Below are 24,097 nucleotides of genomic sequence, written 5' to 3'. Positions count from 1 at the left end.
TCATCATCTTCCTCTCCTTATGGATGATCTTTTTCCCCATCACCAAATCTCTCTAACATCACAAGGCTGCATAGTGTGCTCTGATGTGCTGCATGAGTGTCAATCCATTAACCATCTCTCACCTGTGAAGGTGCGCTGGAGGACAGGCCTCCGCTGAGCTCTCCGATCCGGGCCGCTGCTGTGGGGTTGGAGGAGCTGATCAGAACCGGGCCGCTGATCTCCATAGAGTGTCTCTGAGGTGGAGGGGCCAGGCAGGGCTTATGGGACATAGTCAGAGAGGTGAAGGAGTGCCGCTTCTTACTGTTCTTCTTCTCGCCAGTGGCTTTCTGGGAGCCGTTAGCCTGGGGACCCGAGGAAGAGGAGGATGGCCCTTCACTGGAGTCTCCTCCACCTTCAGATGGCTTGTCCAGTTCTATAAGCTGTCGTGCTGCACTGTTAAACTGAAAGTGGAAGAGAGTGTGAACGGAAATAATACTTTACACCACATACTATTACTACTGCATCTAATTGTAAACTTCTGGAAATGTTGCGAGCCAGATTCGAACCCACACTGCCCATTTAAGAACTCAATATACCATGTGAATGAACTGCTAGGCCACATTTTGCACTTTCTTTAAATGTAATCTAACAAGGCGTGATATACTTGTAGAGAATGAAAGAGGCAGGAGTACACAGAAAGTAATGAATCTTTAATCAGCAAACTGAAAAAGATCTAAATAACCATTTAGTTGACTTAATCAGAGAGTGTTGGATCTGCATAATCTAAATGTGGCTACATGCACCATCCATCAAAAAAAAACAAAAAAACAAGTGTCGAGCAAGAAGAGATGAGTAAAAAGTGACGGTAGAGTTCAAAGACAGTACAATATGTGGGGTGGTGGGCGTGATGAGACTGCAGGCCATGTCTGATTTCATGTGAAACTGAAATCAAAGGCAGACGAGCAGTGAGTCTCCAGCTAATGACAGAGCAACACCCATCACCCCGAGCAACCACCTCACTTTCTACACAAATGAGAGCAGCCGATCAAATTAAGAACCCTACACAGGTTACACCTAAACACGCACTGATCTAAGTCACGATGAGGACTGATGACTGAATTCTGCGATAGATACTGAATACAGGTGCGGAGTGCTTAGGTGCAGTCTTAAAATGTAGCATTTATTCATATTTCATATGATTTGTTCAAGTATTAATAAATTAAACAATATGAGATACAATAGCAAGAACATTGGCAAAGTACACTGACAAGAAATTAGACATGTTAAAAAAAGATGTTGTTGGATTAGCACCAGTAAAATCCTCAAACTTTTGACTAGTAGAGCAAACAATACTAGATCTAAAGCAAATCCTAGAATTAAAACGAGCTGTAACTTCATATGATTCACCTAAAATGAGTGGTAATAAAATGTAATATTACTTCAAGATCAGCTCATCATAATCCCAGCGTTGCCCTTGCAAACTCAGGCAGACAGTAAATAGTGCATAGGTGACATAGCTACAAAGAAAGACACGTGCCTGATTCCATTTCCAAGACACTATGAAAACATATACATAGTTTACCCCGTTACTCTCTTTCAAGTACCTGAGTGAATGTCACTTTTGATGTCACCGGTATCAGAGATTACTTTCTCAAAAGCATTCATTTGGAAAAAGTCTGGTTTAGTGAAAATTGCCAAGGCTTTTGTGTAAGCTAAAAGCCTCCGCCCCTCTCCTCCTTCGTTCTCTCGCTCTGCGTGAGAGAGATGCTATTCAAGCAGCACCATTCTGACAGAAGCTATTTTTGAATGTCTTTTGATGGTTATTTTTTCCCACAGGTTAGACACGTGGCTGGTGGAGAGCTCACGCTGGCTCTGCCAGGGTTCATAAGGGTTTTTGCCTATGTTTAAGGGAGGAGGGACATGAGGTGTTGTGAGATGTGAGCTGCTGCAACACGTGAAGTTGGCTATGATAATTGTACCTAAGCTTGCTTGAGGTTGAGTGATTCAAGAGAGCAGTGTTTAAAGACAAGGCTGTTCATGTTTTGAGATGGAAAAAATGAAAAGGCTGATGAGGTTTTAATAGGCCTACATCTCAAATAATTAGCAACAAATTGAGGGATCTCTGAGATTTAAAAAAAATGTGCGTTTCAACAAGAACAGAAACAAAAGACATGGTGGGGGTGAAAGAATGGCCAAATGAACAGGATGTGACAACAGAAAAGGCAACAAAGGACAGTTTTGAGAGTAAACTCTTAAAAGCCTGGAGAATATTTAGAAGGTTTCCAGTAAAAATCTAAATATAAAACATTAAACTTGAAAACATCAGGGAACAATGACAGTTTTAAATGCACTTATATGACTCACCTCTACATACGATATGGGGAAGATGCCAATCTTATCTCCCAGCATGCCTTCCGCCCAGTTCTCATCCACACGACGAATCACAGTAAGAATATCATCCTGAGGGCAGTCAGAAAAAAAACAGGTTCCTTGTTATTCAGCCAAAAGACCTCACGGCAAGTTGTTAAAAAGTTTATAAATATCGTGCAACTGGAAGGCATCAATGAAAGCCAGGCATTTGTTTTTTTAATAAAAATCTATCCAAAACACAAATGGCTCGAGGGGGATCAACACTTAAGTTGCAAGCAGAAGAAAATGTTTTTCCATTTTCCAATTTCTCCAACATTAAAACAGTGCTGTTAGCTCACCCCAAACGTATTCACCCCCATGTCTTTCCAAACCTGTATTATTTAAACCGGTTAAGAGAAAAATACTAAAAATAAATTATGCCTCTTTTTCCATGCAAATTAAGTGATCATGGGGTGTTCATTGCTAGTTTATGACACCCAGTGCATTAAGTGTATTACAATTTGTTTTTCAACTTGTAATTGGAAGAAGGTGTGTTTGAGTAAAAAGTAAAGATGAAGGTTGAAGTCTGTATTGCGAGTAGATTTCCAGCACCTTTGAAAACGGCAAGCAGTCCTTGTCAGCCTCCTTGTCTTTCAGCTCAAAGTCATACAGGGCCTTGCATTGAGGAGGCGGCTGTGGGAGAGGTTTGATGACCTGGACAAAGTTGGTGGGGAAGAATCCATGGACTCCGCCCATCTCTCCATGGTACCAGTTTTCATCCACCTGCCGGCGCAAGATGATGATGTCACCCTTGCTGAACTTGAGGTCTCCGGGTTCTTTGCCATCATAGTTGTATAAAGCCTTGGCACAAGGTAGCTGAGGAACTCCCTGCAGGAAAGAGAAAAAGAAGTGGAGGATTACTAAAAGTGGGAGCCCAGGGTTTCCAAAGCAACTTGGATTCATGGATAATGCAAGATCAGCACTCAAAAGCACATTCATTTTTCAAACTCATAGGACAAGCGAAGGGTGACCGTGATAACCACAGCCAGCTTTCATAGAGCGTGACCATGTGTGGAGTGGAGGAGGGTGTTAAGTGTAAAGTGAAGGCAGAGATTCTATAATAAACCCTTTGCTGCAAGGTTTTTTAAAACCTATACACTGCTATCTTTGGAGCCTACCACATACTATCCATAACATGGACATCTGCAGAATGAAAAGAAGCAAACAACCACATACATACAGGCTTCGCTCCGCTATACAGTACAGAACACTATCACATAAGCTCACTGCTAGCTTTTGTGCTGCATATGAGCAATCAGTCTGTCTGGCTTGTCTTTCAGCCTGACCTTGTTGGCTTGTCTCGGTGTTTGACTGTGCCGACCTGCTTTTTCTGTCTGTCTTGCACCGTCTGTGCTGCCTAACTTACTGACTGCCTCCTTGTCTGACAAACCCAAAATGCTCTGGGATATGCCAATGGATTCACAATGTTGAGAGGCAAGCCTATTTATCAATGTGCGTGGAGTTTTATGGTGCAGAACCAGTCGTCTGGAACTGGTCAAAGCTCCTTTCAGGCCTGACAATGATCCACAGCCAGAGAGAGGGAGGAGGCAACAGACGCAGTTCTGCTGAACTGAATGAGCCCTTTTCAGGCAAACTGCTCAAGAGAGGGGCCCTCTGTCCAAGAGAACCCCCCACCACCCAGCATAAAGCCCCATGGGCTTCCTCCACTGTAGCATGCATCTCCTGCGCATAGTGAGGAGAATGATAATCACAACAAATAACAAAGAGAATCAGAATAACATTATAAAAGACTAGAAGGTACTGAAAAGGAAGGAAGGAAAGAAGATAGATGGGCGGTGGTGTGGACAGATAGGCAGGCAGGTAGGAATAAATTAAGGGAGGAAGAATAGAAGGAAGGTAGTTAGGAAGTAAGGTGGGTGGCTAGGTAGGTAGACAGGAAAGGAAGCAAAGAAGGTGAGTAGGCAAACAGGTAGAGCAGAGGATTAAGTAGGTAGGTAGTAAGGAAATAAAGAAAGAAGGTGGGTCGGCAGATGGTAGATAGGTAAGAATGAAGTAAAGGAGAGGAATGAAGGTGGAAAGGAAGGTATATGGTTAGGTAGGAAGACAGGTTGGAAATGAAGTTGGTTAGGTAGGCCGACCGACATGAGGGAAGGTAGGTAATGAGACAGAAAAGGAGGAAGTTGGTACACTGTAAAAAAAATAAATAAATAATAATAATAATAATAATAATTGAGCCAACTTAAAGTTAAGGCAACCAGCTTCAGCAGATTTTTTAGTTCTCTCAACTTCTTGTTTTAAGTTTATACAACAAAAAGTTGAGAATTCAAAAATCTCCTACAAAAATAAGTTGAGAAAACTCAAAAATCTGCTGAAGCTTGTTGCCTAGGCAGTTGGTTAGGCAGGTAGACAGGAAGTAAGATAGGCAGGCAGATAAGTACGTAGGTAGGAAGGAAGGAACAGGGGAAGCAAGCAAGGAAGGAACGAAGGAGAGAAAAACAGAGAGCATGTAGGTGAGCAGGTTTCTGGGTGGGCAGGAAAGAGGGGACAAAGGTAGAAATGTAAGTGGGTGGGTAAAAAGGAAGGAAGTAAAAGAGGCAGGAAAGTAGGCAGAAAGAAAGGAAGGCAGGCAGGAAGAAAGGATGAATGAAAGAAAGAAAACATGGGAAACTGAAGTGAGAGAGACTGATGTGGTACTGTTCAGTCCAGAGGAGGATCAGACAGTGACTAAGCAGCACTCACCGCAGAGAGGACATATGGCCAGCCAGACACTGAGACAACTAACTATAGGGCAAACTGACCTTTCAGAAACCACATCCCTTTCTCAAAATTAAAAACAAACCAAACAGGAAATAAAGATGAACTTAAGAAATGTTATTTGCTCACAATTCTATGTAATTTGGGCCGACAGCTTTATTTGAAGTAGCGTAATGCTGTGCTCAAGTCCACGGACTCGAACAACTGAAAAAATCAAAGCTCCATTCGTCTGTGCACCTCTGTGCTGTTTTCATCCCCCTTCTGTGGGCCTCTCTCAAAGGCAGCTGTCAGCAGATCTGCAGATTTACCCACTTTGCTCAGCTTAGAGCATGAAACAGACAGAAAGAGTGAGAGAAGAGGAAATACACGAAAGAACAAGGGATAAGATGGGAGGATAAGAAACAAAAAAAGAATAGGAGGGCAAGAAAGAAAAGGAGAAAGAAAGAACGAAAAAGAGTTTGAACAAATTTAGGACGGCTGGTGTGTGTGTGTGTGTTTTTCCGGTCTAAGCCTTGCGTGTGAAAACGAAGGGCGCTAAAGATCGCTTGAACTGGACCGACATGAAAGAACCGCATTCAGGCTTTTATCCAGGCCAAACAGAGCACTGAAGGTGTGCGTGTGTATGCTTGCCCGTTTGTTAAGGTTACATGAACCTCACTGGTTCTATTCAAAAAAAAAGTGAAGCCACTCGTTGCCTTTGAGGCTTTCCAATCTCAAGACTCATCCTGCTCCAAGAACTCTTTCTTGGGACAGGAGGGATAAACACCAGTCTGTCTCCCTGAAGATCTGAAGAATAAGACTGGATGAAGATCAGAACTACACGATATTAGACACTAATGCAAGACAGCTCTGAGTGTCCAACAGGCCTAAAATTATTCCCTGCTGTGTAACTGCTCAAAGCTTCTCTTACTGGAGGGAAAAACAACAACACCTTTATTTTGTTAAAACGCTCCCCTGTGCTGAAGCAAATGAAATTATAATGTAAACAAGATACCTAAAAATACCTAGTAACAAAATAAAAACCTCTGGTGGCTTTCAGAGTGTCTACACTGCAGGCATGCTGATCCATCCTCTCTAATTACCAATTAGAACTAATTTGTCATTTCGTAGATTCTTTCCAGTGCCTTACAGTTAGGGATGCAGCGATTTACCGGTTTTACGATTAACCGCGCTTTAAAACGTCACGGTTAATTAATCGTAAAGGCTCCGCTACACCGAGTGTTTCTGTTGTATGGAATGGAACTGTTGAAACATGAGCAAAACGAAAACAAAGTTACACTAGCGGTGCACCAGCTTAAAATGCCGTGCTTATCAGAGACACGGAGGCTACTAGATTAACTATGACAGAGGAACCAAACAGCGATCCTTTATTTCCACCAGAGAAATGACTGAATTCGACAGTGTGGGACCATTTTAAATTTGGGTACATCAATATTGCCGTAAAAATCGCTGTTAAAGAGTGAATACATAAGGGATAATGCACAGCTAGCCAACCTGTTCTGGCTGTGCAATAAACGATTTTAATGCACGACGTGAAGGCAAGGACCACCTGACGCGACGTTCGTTAGCTCGAACATTCTGCCCGCTTCAGAGATGAAATAGTGCAGTGAGAGAGAGCGCGAGCGCGTGTGTGAAGCGCGCGCAGTCAGCGGAGGCTCGCGAAGCGGAGCCAGGCGCGAGTATAAACGAGGCTTTAGCCTACCTGCTTCTGCGTCACTACAAACAATGAAGATTTGAGTTTAGTTATTTAAATAGTCATTTTACCCCCTCTTTGCTGATTAATATAATGTAGCGATCCAGTATCTAAGCTATTTTATTAATGAAAGTCGCTGGGCAGCGTTGACAACACGTTTCTGTCCTCCTAAATGTTTGTGGGCAGCTCGATCTCGATCTCACAAACCAAAATAATAGACATGATTTTCTCAGGCCTTATGTAAAATCAGATGAATAAAGATTATTAAAATGAATAAGTATTGATGACAGTTGATTACAATAATAGTTTAGTTTATTCCCCTCATTAGTAACAGTGTCCTCTGTGGGATAAATAAAGTTAATATTAGTCATATATTAATAATACTTCATTAATATTGTGATTTATCATCCCTGTTATAGTATTATTCATAAGTCAATTTATTTTTCACCATCTTTCCAAGTTCTGTACCTCAGGTCCAAAAGAAATGTAGAAAGAATGAAATGAAAACACCAAATACATTTATTTTCAAAAGGGAAATACTGACATGGATATTTACAGAGCAGAGGTCACCTTTTTTAATTCCAATAGGAGAGATGGACTTTTTTCTTTAGTATTATTATTTTGTGCTGTATTATTGGTTACTGTGTTATTTCTGTTTCAAAAGGCAGCAATAAATAACACTTTAATATCTAAAGAGTGTTTATGTGATTTTATGTTGTGAAATTAATAAATGCATAATAATCGTAATAATCGTGAAACCGTGATTATTCCTCAGACTATAATCGTACCAACAAAATCTATAATCGTTGCATCCCTACTTACAGTACAGTACAATTATCACCAAGATGGGGGGCAGAAGGAAAGACTCATGAATGCAACTGTTTCTCAAATCAGTTGTAATTTTGCATTATAGTAAAGACCTGTTCATATTTTGGATAGTTCACCGAAAAAGGAAAACTCTTGTCATTTACTCACCCTCATGTTGTTCTAAACCTACACGAGTTTCTTTCATCTGCTGAACACAAAAGAAGATATTTAGAGGAATACTGGAAACCAAACATTTGCTGGTAGCCACTGATTTCCAGTGTACGGAAACAAATATTATTGAAGGCAATGGCTACCAGCAACCTGTTTGGTTACCAACATTTTTCTAAATATCTTCTTTTGTGTTCGGCAGAAGAAAGAAACTCATACAGGTTTGGAACAACATGAGGTTGAGTAAATGACAGCAGAAAAAAAAAAAATTTTTTGGTGAACTATCCCTTTAGGTTTAGTGACTAAAATTAATCTTTTACTATTAACCAAAACCAAAGTTTCATTAGCCAAAAACTGAAAAAGTTTCAGTTAATAAATTTGAGTAATCGAACTCTGTATTCTAGAGTTTTGCGTTCACAGGTGATGAAACAGTCGTAGTACAATACTTAGGCAATGAGATGCCTTGAATTGAATCTTGAATCAAAACCCTTAAAATCGTGAAGTGCAAAAAATAATTCTCACCTCTTCTTGGTTAAATGTCTTGCTCAAGGGCACATTGGTAAATTGAAAACTATTCGTAGTGATACATTTAATAAAAACTGAGAACAAAAAAACACACGAAATAAGGGATTGGCTGTTAAATTCCATCACACAATTCGGCTGACAGCGATGTTTGACGTTTCTTAGCGGAGTGGAACCTTCCTATAATCTGTCAAAGCGTGACAGCTAGATGTGCCTAATACAGCACTAATGAGAAATGTGTAATACAATACTAATGAGCTCTCCCAGTCACAAGCCATCAATCACTATCAAGGCTCTAATATCCACAAACATCCCTAACCATCTCTAAATCACTGAGGCAAACTAATGTCATATCATACAGCCTTTTAGCTCACTCAAAGAAGACTCTTTCCAGTCGCCTCCCTCGTTTCTCGTCTTTTCAATTCACACCCATCTCATCTGTGACCCATCAATGTCTAGATCATGTTTTGGACAGGTTGACAGGGCTCCAGACTAAAAAAACGACAGGGGAGCTACTAAAAATTAAACAGTCAGGGGTCAAATAAAACTTGTTACTTCAAATATATTAAAAAGTCTCATAACAAAGAAACATTTTAGTATTCTGACAACAATTTAAAGGGATAGTTCACCCAAAAATTAAAATTCTGTTATTAATTACTCAACCTCACGTCGTTCCAAACCCATAAAACCGTTCATCTTCAGAACACAAATTAAGATATTTTTGATGTAATCTGAGAGCTTTCTGCGTACATAGCAACACAACTGACACGTTCAAGGCCCAGAAAGGTAGTAAGGACATTGATAAAATCCATGTGACAGCGGTTCAACCTTAATTTTATGAAGCTACAAGAATACTTTTTGTGTGCAAAGAAAACAAAAATAACATATCAGATTATATGAACAACAAATCAGTAAACAGACTGGTTCAAGTCTCACAAACCTTAAGTATCAGAGTAGTAGTTTAAGTATCAGAGTAATGTCGAATCGGACATTACTGAAAAACTTTCATTTAACAATCAATATTAAACTTAGTAACTGCTTTGAACAATTCACTGATCTGGTAATTAACGAGTTTGTTTGATAATCTTCTGTGAATCTTTATGATTGACTCATTAACAAGAACAGGTTAATAAGAGTCATTCACTTGTGAATCGACATCACGGTTCGTGCTGTTCATTGTTGTCATTTTTTTTATTTTTTTTTAGTCACAGTCTGCAGCCCTTGATAATTTATTAAAGTAGTGCTAAGAGTCAACGCTAAAGGCAAATTACGATGAGAAAGTCATTAAAAAAAGGTTACACCAGCTGGGGTGCAATAGGAAACAGATACTCCACACATTAACTGAATATATCAGTGCGTGTTTGGAGTACGCAAAGGGTGCATTAAAACGCTCTCAGTGCACAGAAGGGCAGTGCAATGCTTCCCTGATGGTTTTTACAAGAGCTGTTATAGGAGTCAGGGTGGGTGGGTCAGGCAGGAAACTGTCTGACCCCCATCCAGAATAATTTAGCTTAAGAAATCCCCCAACACACAGAGAGATGACAGGAAAAAGAGGACAACTCCCAAGAGGCACAAGCAATCAAGCCCATCAGAGAGTAGTGCTTACCTCGTAACCCTAACGCACTCAGATTCACCAAATGGAGATGACGAAGGTTTATTGACAGGAGTTTGTGTGCGTGTGGCAGCCATGTTGTTTTCATTACATCTATATTAACTGAAATGGGCTGCTAATGGCTCCGTTTATGACCACTGGGAAATGACCTGACCTGTCCCTCATCTGTGTCCTCTGCTAAAAATGGACTCCCACCTACAGCTGTTGCTGAAGCCTCATACTTCTTACCTCGAGTGTAACGGGCCTCCCTGCTGAAGCTTTAGTGGATAATTACTTTGTAAAGGATGATAGATCAGGTGTGGATGATGCTGAGTGGGCATTTATGACCGAGGAAAGGAGGGAATTGATGCAGTCGATGCAGGGCTGAGGTCTGAATAACAAAACATCAGGTTTGGCCAGGCAGTGAGAACATATTTGTCTACCGCTATCATTTGAACCCAATACGAAGCAAAGGCTTATCAGACTGCAGCAAGATCTTGATGAGGAACAGAAAGAACAGTGTTTACGCTAGATGAGAGAGAGAGAGAGAGAGAGAGAGAGAGAGAGAGAGAGAGAAGGAGGGAGGAAGAACAGTTAGAGCTAATCGGGTTATAGACATGTACTTGCTGCCCTGTCTTTCTACATTCAACCCTTGACCTTTATATCCAGCAAATGAGCAGTGTGCTCCCATGTTCAAAAGTGAAACGGGGTAGTTAAGGTTTCCATGGCAACATCTGCAGAAGATCCACAGTTCTTTCTGTCACCCTCACAGCAGAACACAGAAATGCGAGGTGGGGAGGTGGCGAGATGCAGAAGTTTCATGGCAGGATGCTAGAGAACAACACTTGAATTGACACACACTGAGAGGGAAAATGGGAAAACACTACAATAATGGTATCTAAAAGCTTAATCCCCATTACAAAACAGATAAAACTAGATTTTGACCTTTAATCCATCTCAAGTGGTATGGTGAAGGTTGCTTGGCCATTTTTAACTTTCCTTTTTTGAGTGATTTATTATTTACACGTGCGAAAATTCCAGGTTCCTAACTGGTCCCAACTAGATACTCAACTCGAAAGTGAGGGTATTTAAAATAAATAAATGAATTAAAAAAATTGCACAGAAATACCTTCTCAGCTTCATAAAAAATTAAGGCAAGTCATTCTACATGTGCACTATACCTACCTAAGTACTCCTAAAACATTTAGGACTGAGAGACAAATCCTTCTCATTGTAAACTGACCCTAAAAAAAAAAAATGGAACCCTGACCAAGGAACAATGATGTGTAAAATATTTCTATATGGTCAAGTAAATGTGCTCTAGAGATCGGGTTTGTTCCAGGGAGCTCAAACTATCCTGAGAAGTTGAAACCTAACTGTCCATAAATGTCTGTAAAATAATCAAAATTTGTTGTGCGCCATGAGACATAAGTAATAATAATTGTAAAAAACCGGTGGTTTTGAGTAATTATAAAAATAAAAATAAAAAGAAGGAAAAAAGACAGGAAATTTTAAAAGAGTCAAGAAACCAACTTTTTTCATTTTTGGACTATGTAATAGACCAGGGGCCACCAAACATGTTGCTGGAGGGCCGGTGTCCTGCAGAGTTTAACTCCAACCCTAATCAAACACACCTGAAGCAGCTAATCAAGGTCTTGCTTGGTATACTTCAAACTTTAAGGCAGGTGTGTTGAGCTAAAGTCTGCAGGACACCGGTCCTCCAGGACCGAGTGTGGTGACATCTGTAATAGACTAATGAAATGGTCAATTCTCAACTTATTAATTAAAAAAAAAAAAAAAAAAAGAGACCTTAAAAACTGTTTTTTTTTTTTGTTAAAGGGGTGGTTTACTGCGATTTCACTTTAAACAGTGTGTAATGTTGCTGTTGGTGCATGAACAGTATCTGCAAAGTTTCTGCGCTGAAAGTTCAACGTAAGCGGAGATATCGTCTTTTAAAAATCAGGAAGTTTAATGCCTACAAAAACGACTCATATGGGACTACAACGAGATACTTCCCGGGTTGCATACGTAACAAACCCATAAATTTGCATCAACCCCTCCCTCCAGAACATGCAAAAAAGGAGGCAAGGCCATGTTCTGCGGCTTTGTCGAAGAGGAAGCGTTATAGTGGAGAGTTGTAGCCATGCCGTCGAAACTGTGTTATTTTCACCCAGCTGTCAGGTCTTCTGTGTTCGGGCTTCCTACAGATGCTGTAGTTCATCAACAATGGTTAAAATTTATGTTTGATTATGTTCCTGACAATTACAATCCTAATTTAGCTCTCTGTGCTGCGCATTTTACGGAAGACAGCTTCCAGAATCTACACTAGTTCAATGCCGGATTCACACAGAAACTATTACTAAAACATGGAGCAGTTCCAACTTTAAAACCAGAGGCAGCAGTTGTTGGGCCACAACCTGTAAGTAAGATTTCATAATTTTAAATGTATTTGCATGTATAATTTCAGACGTAATGTTTTAGTTTTATCAAGGACGTAAACAAATGCCAACGCTGGCTTTAGTAGCCAGTTAGTCAAATGCTATTTTGTGTGTATGACAAACGCGTACAAACATTTTGGACCCGAATTTGTAATTATGTACTAATTTTTTAATGTATTTTCCATGTATACTTTATGACGTAATTTTTCGATTTGATCAAGAACGTAAACACAAGCCAACGCTGTTTGGTTATAGTAGCCAGTTAGTTTGATGCTATTTTGTGTGTATAAGACAAACGTGTACAAACTTCAAAAAATGATATGTAATCACAACAGCAAACTTCCATTCAGAAACATTTTGTAAGAGCCGTGCTTGCGGAAGTTCTGCTTGACTCTCTTCATTACCGCTTTCTGGGTCTGATTCTGGCTCAAACTGATACGGCAATATTGACACCATTATTTACATTTGACCGGAGCACATGCAACTGTCGCCCGTAAAGGTAATGGGTGTGAAGTTTCCGGACAATGTGCAGTACGCAGTTTAGCCAATCACAACACACCGGCCCAACTAACCAATCTGAGCCCATTGCCTGTTTCTGAGGGAGTGGTTTCATAGAATCAGGAAGTCAACTGGTCGTTCAAATGACAGAGGAGAAAGCGGCTTACAATAAAGGTGAAATATATGAAAAATAAGGCGTTTTTTAACAAACGAAACACGAAGACATGTTATATTGCACCCCATAAACACAATCAAGCAAAGAAAAAAAGCAGTAAACCACCCCTTTAACAACTTTTTATAAAATTTTCTTCTGGGAACCGTAATAAAAAACAAAAAGCAACTGTGCAAATTTAGAACCCACCCCCTGGTTGACTTAAAAAATAAATAAAAAATATAAAATAATTTTTACAAAGATTTTAGAAAAGATGACAACATTAAAAGCTAAATGCCATAAATTTACAGTTTTCACATTAGATCCATGTATACGAGAAGTTGAGTTCCATCGAGATGATGTCCAACAAATACACCGTCCAGGTTCGTCTGTCCATTGTGTGAGGAGGATTCCTTAAAAACTGTTTATTAAATTAATTTTAAAAGATGTAGTTTGATGCAAGGGTAAAATAACAATAGAATAAATCAGTGCTTATTCATCTTAAAATTCACTGAAAGTTCATTGTTTGCACGAAAGTGCATTTAAAAATGAGTTAATGTATGATTTTATTGTTAGAATTGACATTTTAAACATTTATTTTACGCCTACATTTTTATTTTTCAGTTAATAAAAAGATAATTGATTCCTTTTTATATCTAAGTGCTGCTCCATAGTTTTACACTGCCTTTCAACCGTTTAGACAGAAACACAAAACACACAAATGCAATCTTGTCAACAACCTTGTTATTTTTATTTTATAGGATGCTGGAAAGAGTTGATTGCTTGAATTTACAGACATCACATTTTGTCGTGACGCAGCATGAATGCCTGTGAGATATTATCCCAACATCAATAAACCACAGAACAGAGGAAGAGAGAATCACAAAAACAGGAGGCAAAGTAAAGCTCTGAAAACACTAGGGTAGCTGTCTGGACCCCAGATGTGCATCTGGACCACGATCACAGATGAACCCGAGCAGAATGGCTTTCTCCTGATCCCTCTTTCCCAGCCCTCTCCATTTACCTTCCACCTTCGTTAGGGTCATCCACTTGTGACTATTTAAAGTCATGTGACCATCCCACCTCATTACAACCCACACCTGTTCCACAGTCAGCGACCTCCATAAAACCTCTGCATTTCACCTTGCCATGGGGAACCAAACTACACTTTAGGGGCTCATGGGAACCACTGCCATTACAGCGCGATTGAATCAATCTGCCACAGACCGGTGTGCAAAGTCTCACGGGAGTTGGAGTCCTTTCATGAGATCAAAGCTGTCCGGCCTAAATGTGTGGACAAATGAACCATGAAGCAGGCATGTGTAAAGCTCAATGCCAAAACTAGAAGCAGAGGCCCATTTAAGAGGAGAAGAAATGTTTTTCATTGAGTAAAACACTAAACATATGGGAGTACAGCAGAGACGTTGCTGAGGCAAGACTTTTCTGTAAGCTACAGATTAGTCATCAAAAAGAAACTGTTTAAACATGGAGGGGGTCTGGGCTTTATAGTGGAATTATGGGAAAGGAGCATGTGGTTTTCATGAAGGATGTGCGTAACTGTGTATGTGTAACTCACTGGGAAAATAAAGCAAATTTGTGCTGTTATTTTGTATGTGGCCACTTTTTCCTCACTGTGTGTGTGTACACTTGCCTGAACTCACTTACTACGGTAAAGACAGGTGGTTTGGGGTGTGCTGAGGATCACATATTGTATATCTTAATGCATGGGTGGAATAACACAACTCTCAATCTCCAGGCCACACAGACAGGCAAGAACTTATTTAACATTCAGTTTTTAACCTCACCACATCTCCTTTTTTATTCATCTACCTGATTACATAAGCAAGCGCTTACGAACGAGAAGGCGCTATGTCAGAGAGCACTCAGAGGAAAAATATAAGGGTTTGCTAAAGTAGGGCTTCATCATGCAGAAAAGTTGAGACAATTTTAACTTTTGCTGCAGTGCACTCAAAGGAATTCGTTGACCAATGGCAATTTCAGACAGGCAGGTTCAGTGCTTTCAGAAATCCAAATTACCATATTCCCCCACTTGATTTCAAACTAACTCAACGCTATTTACAACCTTAAAAGGATCTGTCTATCAAACGCCCCATCAGACCCCTTTCTAGTGCGCACTTTTCCTTTTGAAGCAATGCATTTGTTTTTTATGAAATTAACACTTTTATTCAGCAAGGATGCATTAAATTGATCAAAGTGACACTGAAGACATTAATAATATTACAAAAGGTTCCTATTTCAAATAAATGCTTTTTAAACCATTCTATTTATCAAAAAATCCTGAAAAACATGCATCACATTTACCACAACAAATAACTGTTTTCAACTGAGATAATGACAATGTTTGTGAGTACCAAATCAGCATATTACAATGATTTCTAAGGGGCCTGGGACACTGAAGACTGGAGTAATTGCTGCAAAAAATCATGCCATCACAGGAAAAAATTCAATTTAAAATAAATAAAAAAACAGCTCTTTTAAATTGTAATAATATTTCACAATATCGCCAGTTCTAACTGTATTTCTGTCAAATAGCTATTCAGTCTTGGGGAGAATAAATAAAAAAAATTTTTTTTTTTAAAGTACCAACCACAAACGTCAGAACGATAGTGTTCCTGAGATGCTATTTTTGCACATTTTTTGGATAGTATCTACTATAAAGTGTAGATGCATATTGCTGAGACAATCTGCTGCACGTTTTGAATAGGGATGGGTATCGTTTACATTTTATCTATACCACTTTTTTTTATATCAATTTTTTATTGTTGTTTTGACATCTTTTAACATACAGAAAAACAAATATTTGAGACATAGTATGCTTCAGAATATGCAAGAGTATACATGTACTACAGATTATGTCAAAGAAAGATAGATATCCATAAAAAAACATTCAAGCCAGTACAACAGTGCTGAAAGAAGTCAATAGCAGTTAAAAAAAGAGGCAATAATAACCAAAACGAGGAATTGTAAATACAACTGTAAATGTATAAAAATAATGAAATAAGAACCAAAGAGAACAAAAAAAAAAAAGCCATAAGACCAGAGTGTGTGAGTGTGGGGGAGATGGAGGAATCTCCTTAATTCAAATCAGTAGACCTTTGAGCTTCTCCAAAGTTTGAACCCAGAGTCTAATGGTGTCCTCTCTTGCACCGAGAATGCGTGCAGTGGACAACTCGAGATATACCACACCTATAAATGTGAGAACCCAATATTGCTTATTAAGAGAATGTGGCGGTTTCCATCTTGTCGCTACCAATTTTTTAGCAGCTGTCAAGCCAGCTAGAAACACTCGTTTCTGAGTTTTGTTAAGTTGGACACCAGAGATCGTTTAAAATAAAACCAGATGGGGACAAAGAGACCGAAACATTTAGTATAGTGGACACACTTTCTTTAACCATATTCCAAAAGTTAGCAACCCCAGGGCATTCCCAAATCATGTGATAAAAATCCGGAATATCCGTCCGCCAGGAGGAGTCTATTGTCAGAGGAGGATACATTTTATCCAGAAAAAAAAAACATACAATTTAGAAACTAATCCTCTTGTTATTGATACCGGTACTTTTCGATAATGTTATCGATACTATTTGGTGGAAAAAAGATATGATGTGAAAAGTTTCAAGTTATTTTATTACTGCTGAACTTTAGCAACTGTATTAAAGTTCTTCAGTCAGGAGCAGTGAGTTATTTTTCTCTTTGTGTTTTATTTTATTAACATTAAAGGAATAGTTCACCCATGAATGAAAATGATGTCATCATTTACTCACTCTCAAGTTGTTTTAAACCTGAATGAGTTTATTTCTTCTGTTAAACATAAAAGTTATTTTGAAGAATGTGGGAAACCAAGTAGTTGCTGATCCCCAGTAACTTCCTTTTTTTTTTTTTTTTTTTTTTTCATATTATCAAAGTCAGTGGGGACCAGCAACTGTTTGGTTACCCACATTCTTCAAAATATCTTTTGTGTTCAGCACAAGAATAAAAATTAATACAGGTTCGGTATAAAATGACAGCAAATAATGACAGAATTGTCATTTTTGGGTGAACTATCCCTTTAATGACAATCGGCAGCATGTTTAGTTCCGTCTCTTTAAGAGCTGCATGCATCCATTTCTCTCTCTCAACTGTTTACTTTCACTTTAGACATAGGCTAACTAACTGTGTTTATATGTAAACCTTGTGTGTTTTTGAAAATATTAGTGCAATCAGACTATGACTAAGATAACTAAGTAACCATGTGCTGTTTGACCGGCCTTTTAGTGTATTCACGTCAGAACAGCACGCGAATGAAATGTTTTACCGGCAAGGCTTTAAAGCACACGCAAATAATGTACTTTTGTGATTGCAAATAAGTGCAGTGTCTCATGAGTGTAACTCTACCGCTGAATCAACATTTGAAGTGAATGCGTCTCACGAGTTGCAGTTGCAGCTGGAGCCAGGAGACATAGCAAACATAGCGCATTGCTTGAGGTAGATGTTGTGTTTTGTTAGTAAATGTTCATTATATTACTGGTGTTGCCTCCTTTGTTCACTATTATACTACTGCATATATTGCATCTGACGCTGGTGTCACTTAGTTTTGTAATGTGAGCCCACACTTTCGAACGTTTCACTCTTGCCGCGATGACTGATTGCACGCAAACACACACCGCACATGCGCATGGATATCACACGCACATCAAGCAAACGGCGACCAAATAATTTAGTGAAGGAAAATGACAAGCAGCAGCTTCTAATTCATCATTAACATTGAAGTATACGAAGATAAAACAACACAAGTACCGATAGCAGTATCGTTTGTCCTGAAGCTTATCGGTAGTCCGGTATTGACCCAATTACATACCAGTCCAAAAAAAATACCAGTTCTTGGTACCCATCCCTAGATTTGAACCTACAACCTTTCGCTCATGTACCCAAACATTAGCCACTAAGCCTCACCACCCCAATTCCATTAGTCATTGCAGTATTCTGCATCTCTCAACCACTCTTTTCTCTCTTTCTTTTTGTTTCTGTCCATCTCCACACACTCATGTTTTCTCTCCTTCTTCTGTATCTCTCTCCTTACTTAGCTGACAACACTTCTGGTCTTTATGCACACACTCTCTCTTCACCGCAGCATGAAGCTGTTACGCATGCTGAAATAATGACGGAGGAAGCAGAGTGCTTGAAAGTCTGTGAAAGACATAATGCAAAGATGCGTATGTGTTTGTGTGTGTGTGCAAATTTGTGGCAAGACAGACTGAGTGAAAAGAAGGAAAGAGATAGAGAAGTGATTAGCATCGGAGAGTGCCCACTTTTCTCTCTTTTACCCTCTCACCAAAAGTTGGTGTGAAAATGGCCTGAAAAGATGTCTAGGGTACATTTCTCTGGTACATTTTACAGTTGGAATGAATGCAATCGGTTGTAAAAAGCTACTGATGACATATAATTTGCATCTTTCATGCTCCTGGTCACACTCATACTATAAACACGTTTCTCAAAGCGTTTTATCTCAGAATAAATTGTCTTCCGAGAGCAGCTCGCATTTTTCGCATCTCTTGCATCGACGGCAGGCAAATGAAAGCACTGTTCTGTGCATGCAAGTTTTGCTGGAACATCCAATGTGACAAAACATGAATAAAACAACTTCTCGGTTCTCAGCTGTTTGGACGAAGCGACCAAACGAAACGTGAAAAAAGCCTCACTCTGGGATGTTTTTCCGCCTGTGCTCCCTTTTTCCATCTATTCCTGCCAGTTCTCCCAATCCATGCAATTCATCTCTCCTTTTCATACAATTTCCCTCAGAGACACAAACCCCCTCTCTATCTCTCACATGTCAAATCTCTCACCTAACTGTCAAGGCTTCATTTCATTGGCCGGTATATGGAAGCACATTGGACCCAGAATGCAAAGCTCTGCAAGCTAGGTGACGATACAGCTAGAGCTCAGCTCAGTGTTAACACGAAACAAGCTGACCACCTGCTCTCATCTCTTCAAACAAACCCGAATAAGTCTGGATAACAGAAAATCCTGTTAAAAGTGTGCAACAGAGATTAGTAACTTGGCTTATAATATCTCCTAAATCTCTTTCATAACCTGGTATAAAGTTTAAGTAGAGCAAAGTTACTTGGTTACATGGTCACATATCATATCGCACTTCCATATTCACAACAAACATTCAGCTATATCAGAGGAAGAAAAAAACAAGAACAAGGAAAAACAGTGGGCTGGCTTCCATGGTGACAGGAAAAGGTCTAATGTAATTTGGCGTAGTTAGAGGGGGAGGAGCCTGATAGAACGAGACTAATGAGGTTAGCGTAGCAAGCTTTATTAAAGTGCTAAACACACGCCTGTGCTTTAGTGCCAACAGCCAACGCTGAAGCTGTTCCAGGCCGAGTTCCATGGGCCCGATTAGCACGACATTCAGAACCGATTCCCGCAGCTTCACGCCCACCCACAGAGCAGCCTCTCTAATCCACTTCAGTGTTACAGTCACACAACCACCACTTAATCACACTATCAGCTGAAAGAGAGATAGAGATGAAAAAAGAAGAGCAAGGACAGAAGCAAATAAGAGTCAGACAAAGAGTTAAAGAGTATAAGAAAGAGTGAAAACCGGTAAACAGAAGTGAGAAAGTAAAAAAAAAAAAAAACAAAGAAATAAAAAGCAAAATAAATGACAAAAAGCACGCAAGAACGAAATAGTGAAAGAAAAAGCTAAACCACAAATAGATAAATAAAAGGATAGAGTGAAAAGGGAAAAAGCAAAAGAAACACAATAAGAGCAAAAAAAAGAAAAAAAAAAAGAGCAAAAATAGAACAAAAGGGTAAAATAAAAGGCAAAAATTAGTAAGAATGAAACAGTACAGTAAGTGCAAGAAGGATGGCAAAAGTAAGAGAATAAAATTGAATGAAAGGAAGGAAGGAATGAATGGGAAAGAGCAAAAGAAAAATGGTCAATAAAGAGATCAAAAAAGAAAAATAAAGAGCAAAAGAAAGGCAAGAGCACAAGGGAAAACACCAGAAAGTATGAACAGATGAAAAAAACTGAGAAAAGAAAAGAAAAGAAAAAGAAAAGAAAAAAAGAAAAGGAGAAGGAAAAACCAAAGGACAGAAAGAAAAAAAAAAACAAATGAAGCAAGAAAGAGCAAAAAAGTGTTGAAAAGGGTAAAGCAGGACATGAGTGAAGGAAGGAAGAAAACTGAGCAGGACAAATGAAGCAGAAGGGAGGTTAAAGAAACGTCACTCAAGGGACAAATGCAGATGAACTAAGATGTAAAGCCCCTGAGGACCCCAACAAAACTTTCACAGCCACAGAGGAGCGTGTGACAAAACAGAGGGACAGAAAAAATCCATAAGACACAAAACACGATCTCAAAGGAGCTGCCTCAGTTTGACCCGAGAATCCCACCACATCACAACCACTGCTCAATATTACAGAACCAGAGAGATGTGATGCAACACAAATCTCACAACTGAGCACTGTTGTTTAATAAAATTTCTCATTTGAAACAACCACCATAATCATGCAGCTCAATGTAATTAGGCTTATTTTTATTTATAAAACAAAAAGCCTATTCAGAATTGGTAGAGATATGAAATACAGGTATATGTGGAATGTAGTTGATATAGTTCAATGGGGGATTCCCTTTTTTTATTTTATTTGTCAGATGAACCCCTAAAATATTTACTGGAATTAACCCTTGAGATTGTAAGTCAATATATTCATAAACACATTTGCAGTTTCCTGGTTCTCTGATGTTGGTAAATTTATTATTTATTTAGAAACATTTATTTATTTCAGCCTTTTTTTTTTTTTATACTCTCTGCACAGTATAGAGAGCAATCAGAAAGCAAAGTCAGAGACAGAGCCAGGACTCAAAACTCGGGTCCCCAAAACTCAACTATATTTTAAATAAAGTATATGTCAGAGCACTGCCCAACTACATTCTTATGATTTAAATAATTAGTTGTTTCCTTCTTTCCTGCAGTTCCTTTACAAACTCCGCCCTACAGCAAACTCACGTCCATCCTGAAAGGATACAGATATAGGAAGGGAATGTTTGGACACACACAACCACTGAAACTTCTCGGTTACACTTTATTTCGATAGTCCACTTTAGACATTGTTCTAACTATAAGTAACTTTGTAACAACTAATTCTCATTAATTTGCAACTACATGTGGACCCATCAAAATAAAGTGTTAGAAGATATTAAGCAGACAGTCTACTAATACTCTAATGACTGCTAGTTGACATGTAGTAGCAAAGTTACTTACTGTTAGCAGAATGTCTAAAGTGGACTATCGAAATCAAGTTTTACCAACTTCTCAACTATGTTCAGCTTATTCTTTTGCAGGGCTCGCAAAATCGCTAACCCGACATCCCGGGTCTATTGTGTTTTCCAGTCAGCTTACCAAAATGTATCACCGACTGTCCTCAGAAATGTGTCGTTGGCATTTTTATTTAATCTTACCAATAATGCCTGATAAAGCAGCATTTATTAGCGTGGACTGTGCTGCTTTGTGTACAGCCGCTAACAGGGAATGTCCCACCTCGTGGCAGAGAATGAATTTGCATTTCCAATAAGCCTTTCTTGCCGTTTATGGTCAGATCAATGCAAATATCAACCCATTTCTTTTCATAAAAATGGTCTAAAGGCTGAAATGCTGTTGTATAAGATTTTTGTTTTTGTGAAAACCTGTATCTGAACTGTAAATCATGTCATTTTATGGCTTAATACTGTATATTACCATAGACATTGTCCAACCCCGCTCATACAGTGTTCATTTTATTTGTGCAGCTCTTAAAATGGGTCATAAATTGCCTTAAATTTATTTTTTTAAATTCTGCAGATACCCTGTAAATAGTGAAATAAAATTCCTTCCTTCATATTTGTTGATATTTGTCTATTGAAAATATTTTTGATTGACATTTAGACTCCTATCTGATTTTCTATATTTTTTTTAAAAAGAAGGTCTTTTTTTTTTTATTTGGGCTAGTTAAATGAATTTTCACGCTACCAAAATCTGAAGAGTACCTGCCCGAAGGGATACCAGGGATTTTGAAATTTTGCAAGCCCTGTTTTGGGTAGGGGTCAAAAGGTCAAACCAAAAAAAGAGCCCATCAATCAACATGAGGCAGAAGAACTATCAATCAATCACACTTAGCCATCAGCATCAAGACTGAGGGAGCATCTCAAAAACTAAACACGCCTCCAAGAATCGAACTCCTCAAATAGTGCTCTTACTTATAGACCATTTAAACTACAGATCAAAATCAAAACAGATACACAAATGGTGCGATAAAGCGAATCAGAGTCGTGAGACCACACACGGTGATGTGTAGATTTGTGTGTGTTGTTCAGTTCAGGTGGGCCATCGCAGGTGTGAGAGATATACTATAAAACAGCAGCACCAAAAGAAAACATTACAAACACACAAACACAGCTGTCAGGAAAGCTCAGGTGTCTTACACATATGCCACACATCTCTCACACACACACACACACACACACACACACACAGAGTGGCGTGATGATGTATGGATTGGTTAGCGCTTATTGATTGGTGAATAATGACCAGATGTGACTCAGCTGGGAAAGATGCAGATGGCAGCAATGAACGCAAGAAAGCATGTGTGTGCGTGGAACAGATGTTAATATCACCAAACGAAATATTCAAGTCTAGTCTCAGCCTTGTATAACAAACTTACAGATTAAGATTCCAAGTTTATGCAACTTTTGAGAGTAAGGGCATTAATAAGACCTCCCGAAAACATCTTTACACGATACTGATAGTAATACTTAAATATATAAATATTAGTAGAGATCAAAATTAGAGATCAATTTGAGATTTCTAGAATATTGAATCTTTACAATGCCACTAACTTATTCAAGTCCCCTAAAAAAGGCTGGCCGTCCACAAAAGACAAATGCACGAGAGAACAGGATAATGTGGAGAATCTCAACGGACAAGGGCAAGGATCTATCTCGGCAAACAATGTCTCAACATTTAAGAGAAGTTGGACTGAAAGCCCACACTGCAGTGTCCAAACCTTTCATCAGCAGAAAGAATCAAAAAGGTAGACTAACCTATGCTGAGGAGCATTGTTGTGTGGACACAGGAGAACTGGTCCAAAGTTCACTTTAGTAATGAGAGCAAGTTTAATTTATTTGGGTCCGATGGGGAAAAATTATGTTCATCGTCAAACTGGGGAAAGACTGAACCCAAAGTGTGTAAAGAAGTCAGTGAAAGGTGGAGAAGGAAGTGTCATGGTTTGGTGGATGTTTTCTGCAGCAGGAGTTGGGCCTCTTAAGGCGCTTTCTCACGGTGTAGTTCTAGGAACTTAGTTTGTGGGTTTCGTGATAACGGAGATGGAATGTAAACGCACAATTTACGTGACTGAAAGAGCATGAAAATCTGTCAAAATCTCCCATGACAATTTGTAGCGTTATCATAGAGATTGAGAAAAGAACAAAACGCTGCAGACAACAGGTAAATGGCGTTATCACTGTTTTCCATGTTTGTGAAGTAAATATTTTTATACAGCTTTTTAAAAATGCCAGTAGCCGGTGTTTCGTAAGCGTTTAGCCAATCAGTGTACACGTACATCACTGTTTTAGACCCTACTCTGAAGTAAGAGCTAAATGTGTTCCTAGTTCCTGCGGTGCGAACACGCTAAAAAGCAGGAACTTCCGCCAAAACTTCTATGAACTAAGAAAATGGTCCTCCGGTACAAATGCACCTTTATACAGCTACATGGCAAAGTGAATGCAAATGTTTATTAGGGGTGGGATAAAAAAAAAATCAATTCTCCTATCGTGATTCTTTTTATAACGATTTAAAAATCTATTGGTTTAACTCAGAATCAATTTATATTGAATTATTTTTCTTTTCCTAAGAGGTGGTGGGAAGAAGTTAGCGCTTTTTAATTCCAACAGAGGGCGAAATGTATAGGTGTGTTTGACTTGGAGCAGCACCGAGCAGACGATCAGCGTATGACATTAAAGCACCGCGAGAGCGATTTGAAAGCATGCGGAGCCGTCTGCTCTCTGTAGCTCTCGCGGTGCTTTGATGTCATACAACGATCGTTGCGCAATGCCGCTGCATTAGATGACGTCATCATATACGTT

General features: G+C 39.1%; 1 protein-coding gene across 1 annotated transcript in view; it reads right to left on the bottom strand.

Annotated features, from left to right (window-relative positions):
• Positions 1–24,097, bottom strand: part of sh3rf1 (SH3 domain containing ring finger 1) — a 62,599-nt gene that overhangs the window by 16,651 nt on the left and 21,851 nt on the right. The window contains exons 3-5 of the mRNA XM_058755925.1: positions 2,941–3,216; positions 2,344–2,439; positions 123–440 (exon numbers count right to left, since the gene is read on the bottom strand). Coding sequence (XP_058611908.1) covers positions 123–440; positions 2,344–2,439; positions 2,941–3,216 — 690 coding nt within the window. The remainder of the gene's footprint in view (positions 1–122; positions 441–2,343; positions 2,440–2,940; positions 3,217–24,097) is intronic.

The sequence above is a fragment of the Onychostoma macrolepis genome, chromosome 20 (assembly GCF_012432095.1).
Source record: "Onychostoma macrolepis isolate SWU-2019 chromosome 20, ASM1243209v1, whole genome shotgun sequence".
Taxonomy (NCBI): Eukaryota; Metazoa; Chordata; class Actinopteri; order Cypriniformes; family Cyprinidae; genus Onychostoma; species Onychostoma macrolepis.
Note: the sequence above shows the minus strand (reverse complement) of the source record. Positions and strands in the feature narration are given on the sequence as shown.